Source organism: Accipiter gentilis, chromosome 3 (assembly GCF_929443795.1).
Source record: "Accipiter gentilis chromosome 3, bAccGen1.1, whole genome shotgun sequence".
Classification (NCBI taxonomy): Eukaryota; Metazoa; Chordata; class Aves; order Accipitriformes; family Accipitridae; genus Astur; species Astur gentilis.
In genome coordinates, this window is record NC_064882.1 from 32,924,842 (window position 1) to 32,937,551 (window position 12,710).

At 37.8% G+C, this 12,710-nt stretch overlaps 1 protein-coding gene across 4 annotated transcripts in view; it reads left to right on the top strand.

The window, feature by feature from the left end:
- The window catches only part of BOD1L1 (biorientation of chromosomes in cell division 1 like 1), a 38,388-nt gene that overhangs the window by 9,723 nt on the left and 15,955 nt on the right, over positions 1-12,710 (top strand). For 2 of the 4 annotated variants that reach the window (XM_049797804.1, XM_049797814.1), the window contains exons 10-12: positions 385-6,532; positions 8,694-8,761; positions 10,275-10,341. In XM_049797804.1, coding sequence (XP_049653761.1) covers positions 385-6,532; positions 8,694-8,761; positions 10,275-10,341 — 6,283 coding nt within the window. The remainder of the gene's footprint in view (positions 1-384; positions 6,533-8,693; positions 8,762-10,274; positions 10,342-12,710) is intronic. The other 2 variants (XR_007505717.1, XR_007505718.1) reach the window with 1 other exon arrangement.

The window sequence follows — 12,710 nt, forward strand, 5'->3', positions numbered from 1 at the left end:
TTTGGTTTTGGGTTTTTTGTTTTGTTGGTTTTTTGAACAACATAATGGCTGTTCAAAGTAACTTATGGAGTTCTTGAAATTGTGATTGTTCATTTTAAAATCCATTTAAGTCACTTTATAAAGAAAAGATACTCAAGTTCAAACAGACTGCTTAAGGTTAACTTCTCTTTCTTTGGATTTTCCCACAGTGGCAGATAGTTGAAATGAAAACAGCAAGTTTCATTTTCTTACTGCCTGTATTTTAGGTGACTTTTTATTACAATGTTAAGTGTATTCTCTGGTGTATTGTTTTTATGGAGAGTTTGCCCTTAACAATTCTGTTCAGTCATGTAGTGAAGGAACTGTATAACATTTGCTTATATGTCTAAAAACTTTCTGTTGTAGACTTGTGAAAAAACTTCTTCCAAAGAATTGAAACATAATCATGGGAAAAGTGAAATCTCTAAACAGCTTAGAAGACTTTCAGAGTCGGTGCATTCAACTGAGGAAAGCAAAAGTGATTCTAAAGCAGAAAAAGATCATAAAAGAAAAACTTCCACCTCTCTTCAGGCTGAAGGAGCCCAGCAGGACAGTGAAACAAGGGATCCAAAAAGACAACTGGATAGAGCAGAAGTCAATACTGAAGAACTACAGAAGCAGAAATCCATACTTAAAAATGAAAAACACCCCAAAAAAGATAGTGACACAGAAATTCAACATATGAGAAATGCTGCCAAAAAAGAAGCCAAGTCTTACAGAGATAAAAATGAAAAGGAAAGAACTGCTTTAGAAGATAAACTTTCTTTAAAGCACAAATATAAAGGAGACAGTATTCACAAACTAAGTGAAGATGTTGAACTCCATTCATTTGAGAGAAGTTTGAAAGGAGAGGATGGTGGTCAGAAGCATAATCAACAAATAAAGGTTTCCTCAGATGACAAATCTGAAAGAAAAAGTAAACACCGAAGTGAACGGAAAATATCAGTAACTGGAAAAGATGGAAAAAATATTTCTGAATCAACCTTAAAAGCTGAAGAATTGCTGCGTAAGGAAAATAAAAAAGACAGACATCTCTCAACAGAAAAATCAAGAGCAGAGTACAAGTCCAAAAGGTCCCTGAGTGATTCTAGGCCACAAAAGGATTCCCAAAGTGCCTCAAAGCAAGCTGCTTCTGCATCACACAGAAGGAGCGAAAGCTACTCTGAAGATAAACGTGAAATAGAATCAACTAACTCTGATTGTAATTCAAAACAAGAAGATGGTGTTCATAAAGATAGACGAAGATCTAAGAGCCTTGTAGAAGACAAGATTTTGTTGAAGTCTAAGTCAAAGGGTCATACTAAACAATTCAAAGCATCTGAAACAGAATTACAGGAAAATTTAACAAAACAGGAGACTGGTCAGAAACTAGACAAAGAGAAGAGTACGGAAGAGAATGATTCAGATAAGCAACACAAATCCAAGAATGAAGACAAAGTTCTTGAGGAGAGTGGTGCTGAGTTTGAGCTTGTAAGTGGTATGCAATCAGCTCAGGGATCACAAAAAGATGTTAGTCATAGAGTTAAGTTACATTCTGGAGAAAGAGGTTCTGTAAAAGAGAAATACAGAGGTGATAAAGATTTAAGCAATTCCAAACTAGAAAGAAGGTTCTCTGCCGAAGGTCACAAAAGCAGAAACTTAAAGCACAGCAACAAGGAAATAAAGAAGAAGGAAGAGAGTATGAAATTGGAAGATAAAGATATTAAAGAAATGGATAGTGGGCATGAAAAAGTATTGAACATCACAGTGGCAATGGATAAAAAACAAAGTAAGAAGATATCATGTGAAAATAGAAGAGGCAGTATATCAAACCAAGATATACTTGGAGAGGAAAAGGAATCGGCTAGCACAACTGAAAAGAGCCATGCTCCAGTCCTTCAAAATTCAAGTATGAATAATGATGACTTGCATTCTGGTCATGAGGAAGAGCTGATGGAACTTGATTTGAAGCAAGCAAAAGTACAGGAAGCATCTAACATAGAAGGAGAAAACATTCAAAACTCACAGCAAGCCACAGATGCTGAGTATGCAGCAAAAGAAAAACTCTCTCTCTCTATTTCAAATAAGGTATTAAAACACAGCTTAGCAGATCCTGAAGCTTGTGAATTGCAGTTTCTGCCTGCAGCTGAAAAAACTGTTGAACAAGAAGATATCCCTAATAAACAAGTTGGTGCCTTAGACACTTCGTCCAAACAAGCTTCCATGGATCAAGCACCCAATAAACAAGGGGCTTATAAAATGAGCGTTGTGTATGAAACAAGTGGTAGAATCTTACTGAATGTTCCCAGTAAGGATCAAGCTTCAGAAGGTAGCAGAAGACCAAAGAATTTTAAAACTGTGATAAATTCTAATTCAGATGATGTTCCTTTAGCAATTAATTCTTCCAGAGAAGATGCTGCTGATGCAAAGTCCATGGATATGGATATCTCAGATTTTACAGATTCCTTGGGTAGTATGTCTAAGGAATGCCATAATTCAGATGAGACTTCGTTATTTGAAGATACTTTCATTTTGAAGAATGATGCAGCACAGGTTGTATATGTGGAACAAGATAGTGCAGTGCTGAGTTCTATCTTGAAAGATGATGGTGACAAAACCACTATGACAAACAGTATAGAAAAAGATAACAAGGTGCCCCAGCCTGATGAACAGGCAATGGAAGAGAGTACAGCTGGGTTACCTAGTCAAGACAACTGTGATGAAGGAGCAAAGCTAGAAAGCACTCAGGGAAGCGAGTTGAAAATAAAAGAGGAAAACTTGATGACTGACATAACTGAAGATTGTGGAGATGTAACAACAAAAGAACTTCAAGAAAGAGAAGAAGGAGAGTGCTTGAATACAGATCCTTCCACAAAGGGAGAAAGGACAATGATGGATAATGTGGAAAAGAATGAGATGCATGATATTGACGATATGATACAGTCTTCCTCTGTGTTAGCGCCTAAAAGAGTTCCTGAGGAAGCAGTCAAAGGCTCTGTTATAGCCAGTGGGCAAGAAGGGAATACTGTGATTGGCATGGAAGATAAAAATGAAAGCAATGCAGTAGGTACCAGTGCAGGAAGTAGTAAACTTAGTTTGTTGTACAGCAGCCTACAAACAACTCCAGCCACTGTGATAGGAACTAGCACAGAAAAGATCATTGAGAGCACTGTAATGGCCACTAGTACAGGAGAAGAACGAGCTGAGGGTGCATCACATTCTGAAAAGGACAGTGATGCTACAACCACTTGCTCAGAAGAAGAAAGTGAGGTGACAGTAATCTGCACAAGCATAGAAGCTGACGAAGGTTTCACAACAGGCATATGGGTAAAAAGTAGTGAGAGTGGCAGTTTCATCACAGGAGCAGATATTGGTGAGTGTACTGTTGCAGCAGCTGAAGAAGGTGGTGGCAGTGTTGTCACTGAAGGATTAGCAGAAAGTGAAAGTTTCTTAACAAGTACAGAAGGAGTAGAAAATGGTGACTGTACCATGGTTGATGCAGAAGAAAGTGGTAAGGATTCAGTCAATGCAAGTGGAGTAGAAATTGAAGACAGCGTGAATAGTGCTGGGGCAGAAGAAAAAGATGATGCTGTGACTAGTGCAGGCTCTGAAGAAAAGCGAAAGACCTCAACTTGTGTAGATACAGGCAAATTTGAAAGTTCTGTATCCTGCTTAGGTGAAGTGGAGAGCGATGGAGCTGTAACTAGTGCAGGGACAGAAACAGGTGAAGGGTCGACAAGTGGTGACAGTTCAGGTGAATTTAGGGGCAGTATGAGAGCTGGCCAGGTAAAAGAACACGAAGGTACTGTGACTTGCACAGGTGCAGAAGAAAGAGGTCATAACTTCATCATCTGCTCGGTGACTGGTACAGATGCACAAGGAGAAAGCACTGTAACTGGTGCATGTATTGCAGTGGTCACAGACAACAGTGCCGCAACTGGAACTAGCCATGACAAATCTGAGGATACTGTAAATGGTGAAAGCGCAGTGACCAGCACAGGCATAACTCCAGAAGATGATGCTGAAATTTCAGTAGTCTGCACAGGGCTAGAAGACAGCAATGAGGGGTTTGCAGTTTGTTTAGAAGCTGAAAAATGTGAAAGTCTAATGGACAGCACAAGAGCAAAGGAAGAAGCCAATATCACTACAGTCAGTGTAGGTCTGTGTGATGATGAAGGTTTTGTGACTAGTACAGGCTCAAAAGAAGAGGATGAAGAAGGTGAGGGCATTGTGACCAGTACAGGAAGAGGAAATGAAGAAAATGAGCATGCTTCTACTTGTACAGGAATGGAAAGTGAAAATGCACTAATTTGCATAGGTGCAGAAGAAGGTGAAAGTTCTATTATCTGCATAGTTGCTCAACAAATGGAAGCTGAGTCAGGGGTGGCTGGCACAAATATAAATAAGCTTACTGTCGACAGCATGATGAGTGCAGAGAAAGAAGCTAACTGTGGCGCAGACTGCAAAAATGATAAAGGGATTGTTGAAAGCAGCGTAACCAGTGCAACTGCTGCAGATGAGGGTGCATTGACTGCCCATATAGGAAAGCATGAAGGTACCTTGATTCCCTTGGATTCTGAGGAATGTGAGGGTCCCATGACTAGTGCTATGGCAGTGCAAGATAAGAGTCAGTCTGGTGCTGAAGATGAACATGAGAATGCCATGATTTCCTTTGACAGCAGAGAACTTGATCCCTCTATAAGTAGTGCAGTTCTAAAGGAAGATGAGAATTCTCTTATTCCTGCTGACAGAGAAGAAAAAGTAAAAGGGGATATCATCTCTACCAGTACAGTGGAAGAAAGTGATGCTCCCTTACACTCAGCCATGGATGCTGAGGAAGGTCCACTTGCTGTTGCAAGAGCGAATGAAAGTGGGGAAAGCTCTATGATCTTGATAGACGCTGAAGACACAGAGGTGCCTATGCCCAGTACAGCTACAGAGTTTAAAGAGTGTGTGCATACTTTTAGCAGTAAGCAGGAGAAAGATGAGTGCACTATGATTTCCACCAGTATTGTGGAAGAATTTGAGGCTCCTATGTCAAGTGCAGCTATTGAATATGATGGTCAGCTCCCCTCTGTGAAAACAGAAGAAATAAATGAGAATGCTATGGTTTCTATAGATATGGAAATATACGAGGTTCCCATGCCTAGTGAATCCAGTGCAGGAGGAGATGATAACGATGATGATGAAAGTCACCCAACTGCCAGCGGCAAGGAAGAAAAAGATGAGTGTGCTATGATTTCCACAAGTGTCACGGAAGAACAAGTAATCCTAATGTCAGGTGAAGTCACAGAAGAGGCGATTGAACATGTGTCGGACACGGAGTCAAAAAATGAAACGGTAATGATCTCTACTAGTACAGCAGAATGTTTTGAAGCTCCAATGTCTAGTGTGGCTATGCAAGATGAAAACAAACTCACTGCTTCAGAAACAGAAGGAAGATATGAAGCTGCTATGATCACTACAAGCATGACAGAAGAATGTGAGATAGTCCTGATCAGTGCAGCACCACAAGCTGAAAGTCAACTCATTGTAGCAGAAGAAGATGAAGATGCCATTATTTCTCCAAATGCATCAGAGGAATGTAAGATTGTGGAGACCACTGCAACTGTAGATGAACAGTTTGGACTAGCTGCTTTCAATGCAGATGCAAAAAGCAAAGGTTCTGTGATTTTTGTGGGAGAATGTGGAGCTCCTGTGCTGAGGGTTGCCACCAACAGTGAAGATCAACATGCCGCTTCAAGTATAGGAGATAAGGAGGAGGGGGCAGTGATCACTCTGAGCACAATGGAAGAATGTGATAGTCTCTTCACCTTTACAGTCATAGAAGAAAGTCAACTTGCTGCTGAGAGTACAGAAGTAAAAGACAAAAGTGAGGAGATTTTTAATACTGCTAACCAGATTGAATGCATCCTATCAACTACAGGTCCAGAAAAAAGCAATAATTCTTTGCTTGTCATTGGTAGAGAGAACGAGACCCATGAGAGTGGTGTGAGGGGAGAATCGGCAGCATCTCAGACCACAGTAGACAATGAAAACACAGAAACAGATGAAAATTCAGTGAACCTTATGAGTGTAGATGAAGCCCTTTGCGTGGAGATTAGTACAGAGACTGCTGTGAGTCCAAGTCCTTCCTCAGAGGCAAGTGAGGATGATGAACAAGCTGAAGATGTGTTGCATGAGGATGTTACATCAGAACTCCCTTGTATGATTTCAGAAGCAACAGTAGAGAGTGAAACTCTAAGGAATGTAAACTATAAATTTAACTCAGACTTGCTTTTAGAAAATGACTTTTCTGAAATAAGGACTTCCCTGCCTAGGGCACAGGCTCTTTCCTTAGTTTCTGCAAATGAAGTGACTGTAAATACCAACCATGGTGAAGTGACAATAGAAGCAGAATTAGGGGAAAAAAGTGACTTACGCTTGTTGCATGTAGAAGAGCTGTACAGCAGTGATGACAAAACAAACTTGGTCAAAATAGATGATATTAGAATTGAAGTTCCTTTTCAAAAAAGTAATGCAACCTTTAATTCAGGTGAGGATTTCTTTTTTTTCCCCTCTTTTTTTTTTTTAAGTTTTTGGTTTATAAACTGTCATAAATAGTGCATTTTATCATTATCATAGTTACAAATAACTTACACTGTTCAAACATACCCAGTTTCTTTGTTGGTTGCAAAATAACAGTTAATATATTTAAGAATTTGTGACAAATATTTAAATAGGCATGTGATTCTGGGAGTATAGGAGTGACTGAACACAATTATCTGAGGTATGTTGGAAAAGAATTAAGTGTTACTAGAGTGCAAAAAAGTTATTAAAATACATTGACTTAAAATTGTAAGCTAATATTTGAAGTGGTTTGCAGGGGGTCGTTATCGTGGAGCTACAGATGAGGTTGGTTATTAATGTGTTTTGGAATTCAAAAATGCTTTTACAGGAAAGAGAATGCATTTCATTTAGGCATAGGTTCAACATTCTAAAAAGGTAAATTCTCTAGGAAAAAAGGTAACTTCTCTAGTAATTTTGAAGGTTAAGAGTGGCCATCCTTAATCATAACCCCAGATTTTCTCTGGATGGTTATTTAACGGTCAGATTCACACTCTTATGCTGAATTTTGTGTTCTGCATGCACTTGAAATAGTCCTCCTTTGTGTTACAAAGGAATCAGTCATCCTAAATAAATGAGTATTTTAAGTAAGCAATGATGATAGGTGTCTATTTTAAATAGAAAACTTAAGTTGTTATAGTATATGACACTAAGGATATCATATTTTATTTTCAGATCCATTTTTCTGGAAGCTAACACTTGAAATGAATTTGCATGCTTGCTAGTTCCTAAAATACCATGTAATGAACATCCTGCTATTTTCAGCCTTTCTCCATTTTGACCCTCCACAGTAGTTGAAGCACCGAGTTTATGAGAATGAATACATTCTGTAGATGCCACAATGAATTCCAGATTATGACTTCATTATAAATTTTGGAGAAATTAAACTGTAGAAAAATAGTAGAGAAATCTGCTTATCTTTCTTTATACCAAAGGAAGTGGAATAATGCTGTTCAAGCACTAATTTTAAAACCTTTTCCTTCTCATGTCTGTCTTTGCTATTATTTCAAAAAGCATTTTAAAATGTGAGTTTAGGTCCAGTTTCTCAAAGGTTGGCTTTATTTTCTAGTTTTATTGATATTTGGGGTGAGAAGGCTCACTCTGCAGATCTTGGGATCTTAGGAATTTATCAAGGAAAGATGCTGATTTAGTAAACTTGAAAAACATTATTCAGTATTTATGCAAGAGACAGACATGAGCCATGAAAATGTGAACTGCTACACTAAGGCATTTCTGTCTTGGTGCTTTGCTCAATCCTTGTTGACCCTTGACGTAGCCTCTGTAAGTACCAGTGGTAATGGTAGTCTTATTCTGTGGACCACAGCCACAATTTAATCACTTCACACACATCATTGGTGAATTACCATGTTATAACTATTTCTTTTTGTTTAGGAAAACTGTATAAACAGGCTTCTGAAATAGGTGTCCAAAAAGGCTGTAGAAGTCATATGAAGGTGCTGTCTGCATGGTCTGTTTTTCAGATGTTACAAGCATACAGCTGTTCCCATGGGGAATGAAATGGGTGGGGTTTTAAGATTTTCAGAAATGACGTTGTCACTAACAGGAGCTGCTGAGCTTTCAGTGTCTATGGAAATGGGAAATTTCAGTGGTTATGGTTCTAGAGCTTATGGATTTAGATCTAATTGTCACTTATAGAAAAATATTATTCTTAGTATTAACTCTCAGCTCTGCACTCATTAATACAGAGGTAATTTGCTGTTTGGAATTTGGTCTGAAAAACCTGTTAGTGTTTTTGTTTGTTTTTTTTTTTTTGAAAGGAAACGCAAGAAAAAAAGCCAAAGTCAGAATTCATAAGCAAGCTGTGGTAAATCCTGATAGCCCATATTTTCCAATCCTTTTGTATTTAAGGAAAACATAGAAGTACTTGTGTTCTTGCAGATGCCAAGTTGGGGTTTTTTGAGCTGGTTTGCTGCAGACAGACTTGCTATTGTTTCTGTTGCCTACAGGAAGGGATTAAAATTCATGTGCTTTGTTCATGAGGTGATACTGAGAAATAGCATCCTACTGTAGCATGAGATAAATACAGCATAATGTAATCTAATAATTTTAACATATTTGTATTTCATTAGGCAATAATACAGCTTTACCAAAGTTGGCAGAAGAACTAGAATTTGAAAGTAACTTGAGAACTGACGAGGTATTTATTTTATTTTGCAAATTTTGATTATACTGTTTCTTGTATAATTACACATCTTGCTAGGGTTTCTTACTATACCTTTTGATTTTTGTGCAGCAAAAATGGCATTTGAACTTCAAAGATTTTGAAGGGTCATTTTTCAGACTATTCAGCTGTACTTTTCTAAGCAGCTGGCATTGAAATTGTGGGTCGTCCATGTTATTCTGTGGTAGAACCGGTTCCCTCCCTCAGCCATGCTCTTTCTGTGACCACAAAATCCAAATCTGCTTTTTTCAGAATTGGTCATACTGTGTGCATGTTGCTTGTGATAGTACTTGTAAATAGTCATACATGCCTTAGCTCTTACGGTTGGCAATTGTTAGTTTAGTGCTTTGAAACAGTAAACATACACTGTTGTTCATTTCATTGTATCACTTCCTTGCCAGTCATCAGAGTTGCCCATCCTCTATGTGTTTGAGGAACACTTGCTGCTGTTCTGTACTGTGATAACAACAGCCTGTTATCTGCTGTAACAGAAGAGTGGGGCATCCTGGATAATCCAGGATATTGGGGCTCGTGGTCACCTACAGCTTGTGTAAGACCAAAGTAGAGCCTGCCTGTTTGTGTGTCTGTGGTGTGATCCGTACTAGCTGGGATTCCAAATGGGTTAATTCTTCATTCAGATGCAGGGCTGGATCCATGTATTCATATCTTGCCAAAATCTGGTGATAAGCATTTTGAGGGAGAACATGGTTCAGAGTCTCCCAAGCATCTGTGAAAGGGTGGATCTGCACAGGGCTACTGGCTGCAGCTCCAGGGCAGAGTATTTCTGAACCATGGTTTTGATCCCTGGGATGCACTTCAGAAAAATCCAAGTCTGCTTCAGTCTGGTGGGATTTATTGATTTGAGTTCTACCTGCAAACAGCTGTACTGTTTGCCAGCATAAGGTGATCCTATAGTCAGTATGGCTGTGTTCATATGGCACGGTATCTGAGTTTACAGTATCCAGATCTGACTTAAGTACACTTAGCTCCATATAGCATTATCTATGTATCAGTAATATATAGCTGATCTGCAACTTGAATTTAAAAAAAAAACAAAAACCAAAAACACAAAAAAAACCAAAAAATCAAAACACGAGTTGAGAAGTGTTCACTGTACCTTGTTATACATTGCAGATACATACTTTTCTGTATACCTGAACATTTCTAGAATATTGCTCATATTTGGAACTCAACTTAGAGTAGGTATTGCACCTTGACTTCCTGAGTTTTCTCTTGAGATCTCCTTTTTTAAATTAATCTCTGGTGCCATTGTTAATAAGGTCAAGGTTAGGCACTGTACTGTTCTACAGTAATGTGATTTAGCTCTGCTGGTGTTCCTTATTAATATTTGTACTGCTGTCTTAAGAAGAAAGCTTTTGAAGACTTTTATAGATCATAAGACAATGTTCATCATAACATGAGGGAGGGGAGTGAGATCACTTGTTCTGGATGTCTGTAATATTTTTGTTTCTTTTGATTCTGTGTTTAGCCACAACAGCCTGAAAGTCCAAGTGAAGAGGGATATGTGGATCTCGATACTAAAGAGTTTCAAAAAGGTGATTTTTATACTGATAGCAGCTTACTTTTCATACTGATTTGACTATTACTTATGATGGGAGGGTTGTAGATTTGATATATACTATATGTAGAGGGATTGTAGCAAAGCTTGCAGAAATCTTCTTGAAATGTTTCTAGGAGCTCGTGTGGCTTTGCATTTGGTTTGTGGGAAAGAAGGAGGGTCAGCCTTTTCTTCCAGTATGATAGGCTGAATGAAAAGTGAAAAGCATTTAGGATTTTAAAAAAATAGACTGCTAACATTCTATTTAAAATCAATAAATACAGAAAAATGTTTGCCTGGGAAAGATAAAGAAAATTCCCCAAAGAATAGCTTTTTTCCTTATAGACATAGAACATGCTTGTTTCGGGTGTTGTGACAGGCCCTGTGAGGATATGACAATAGTAAGTACTATATGACTTAAGTCACAGAGACTTCACAGAAAGACTTTTTTTTTCCTTTTTCTTTTTTTTTTTTTCTTCTTTCTTGCTCTCCAGAAGATTAAAATATTTCTGGCCATCCACTGAAATTTGAAGAGTACTTATAAGTAGATAATCACTTAGCTAGAAATCTCAATTAGTCAACTTGGATCTGTGTTCAGTAATTCCTTTTCCATGTATTAAATTAATCTTCAACAGGAAAAAAAAAAAAAAAAAAAAACCAAAACAAAAAAACAAACCTGTTTCCCAAAACCACATTATTTTAAAATGTGTTGCGATTGTTTGGCTTTCCTATTTAAGCAGAAACAAACGCCTACTTTGTTCCCATCTTGATGGATTTTGTGCTCCAGATGCATTACAAAGATGTTTACAACACTACCAGATGAGAGTTAATCCTCAGTTAATGGAGTAACAAAACTAAAGTGAATTCCAAGAGGTACCAGTGCTACTGCTGCATATAGAGTCCGAAGAGGTTAAAGATGCATTTCCTCTTATGGAAAGTTGCAGCTGAAAGCCTAAATGCTTTGAAAGGACACACTGTTAAGCTTACTTCTAAATTTTTAGACATGCATACCAAAACAATGTTTTACCAAATAGAAAACAAAGATAGGAGTGAGATATGAACATTGGTAAAAAAACCTTTGGATTCCTTTTTATCCTTGGGGTAGGTGAAATTCACATACCTGGTATAATGGTGGTGTATATTCATATAAATCGTAAGAGACATGCTCTACTCGCAAAAAAGAAAATGTAATCCCTGAGAATGGGTTAGAAGAATGTGGTCTTCAGGACAGCAGATCCAAAACTTGAACCAGTTTTTCTGTACTGTGATGTTTCTTTGAAGTGCCTGAAAAACTGCCACTTCACATCACTCAGTCACCCAGACAGACAGTACTTAAAATTTAAAATGTGCAGATTGAACTAGCTGTGATAATCTTGTTCCATGTAAAATGTTTAACAAAAATCCATTTGTTGTGTAAATCATGTTGGACATTACATAGACTGAAGAATAATGCTTTGTAGCTCTTTGTAGAGTTTTTTTTCTTTTTCTCCCCTACCACACAATAATCTCTCTCTATATATACACACACATGCATATATACATATAGGTCAACGTATGTAAAAGGAAGTTGTTTAAAAGACAAATGTGTGTCCTGTCATGAGTATGAACAGCAGACACAGTAGTTTAGTAGTCCAAGATTCCTTGGAATGTAAACAAATCATTGCTGTTTGAGTGGGTAGGATCTAGCTCTTCATTTGACACTGCTTTAAAAATTGAAAGATGTTGTGCAACTAAATAGTATCACTGTGCAAGAATTGTTGCTAAAACACGTAGATTTAAGAAATGAGCTACAAATTATATAAAATTGTGTGTAGAACTGAGTGGTTTTATTGGATCGTAGGTTTGTGTTCTTACTGTAGTTGAAAGGAGAACTGCTTGGAATGTTTTAGCAGCTTTTTTAATTAGAATATTAATTCAGTGCCTTTATGAATCGGACTTTAAGGGGTCTGTAGAATGCTCAGTGGAGCAGCTTCTTTATGGTTCTCTATGTATCTATATGAAATGGCTTTGACAGTTACGGAATTTTTTCAAAAGTGCAGAGCATTTGTCAGCTCCCATAATTCATAATTATTTTCCACATTTTTGCGATATGGAAGGCTAAGACTCTACTTTATCAGAGTTGGAGTGCAGCAGAGTCTAGCAGTTGGACAATTTCCTTATGTGTACTGTATCAGCTACAGGTCTCACTAGTACAATTAAGGAAGCTATTTCATTGGAAGTGTCATGTTACAGCATAGTTTTCATTGCTTTTAACTTGATCCCATGATCCAGCATCTAGGGTCGTGATGGATAAAATTCTGATTCATTCAAATGCTAGAACTATATTTGAAATGTTAAAGTTGCCATATATTTCAAAGGTGACAGCCC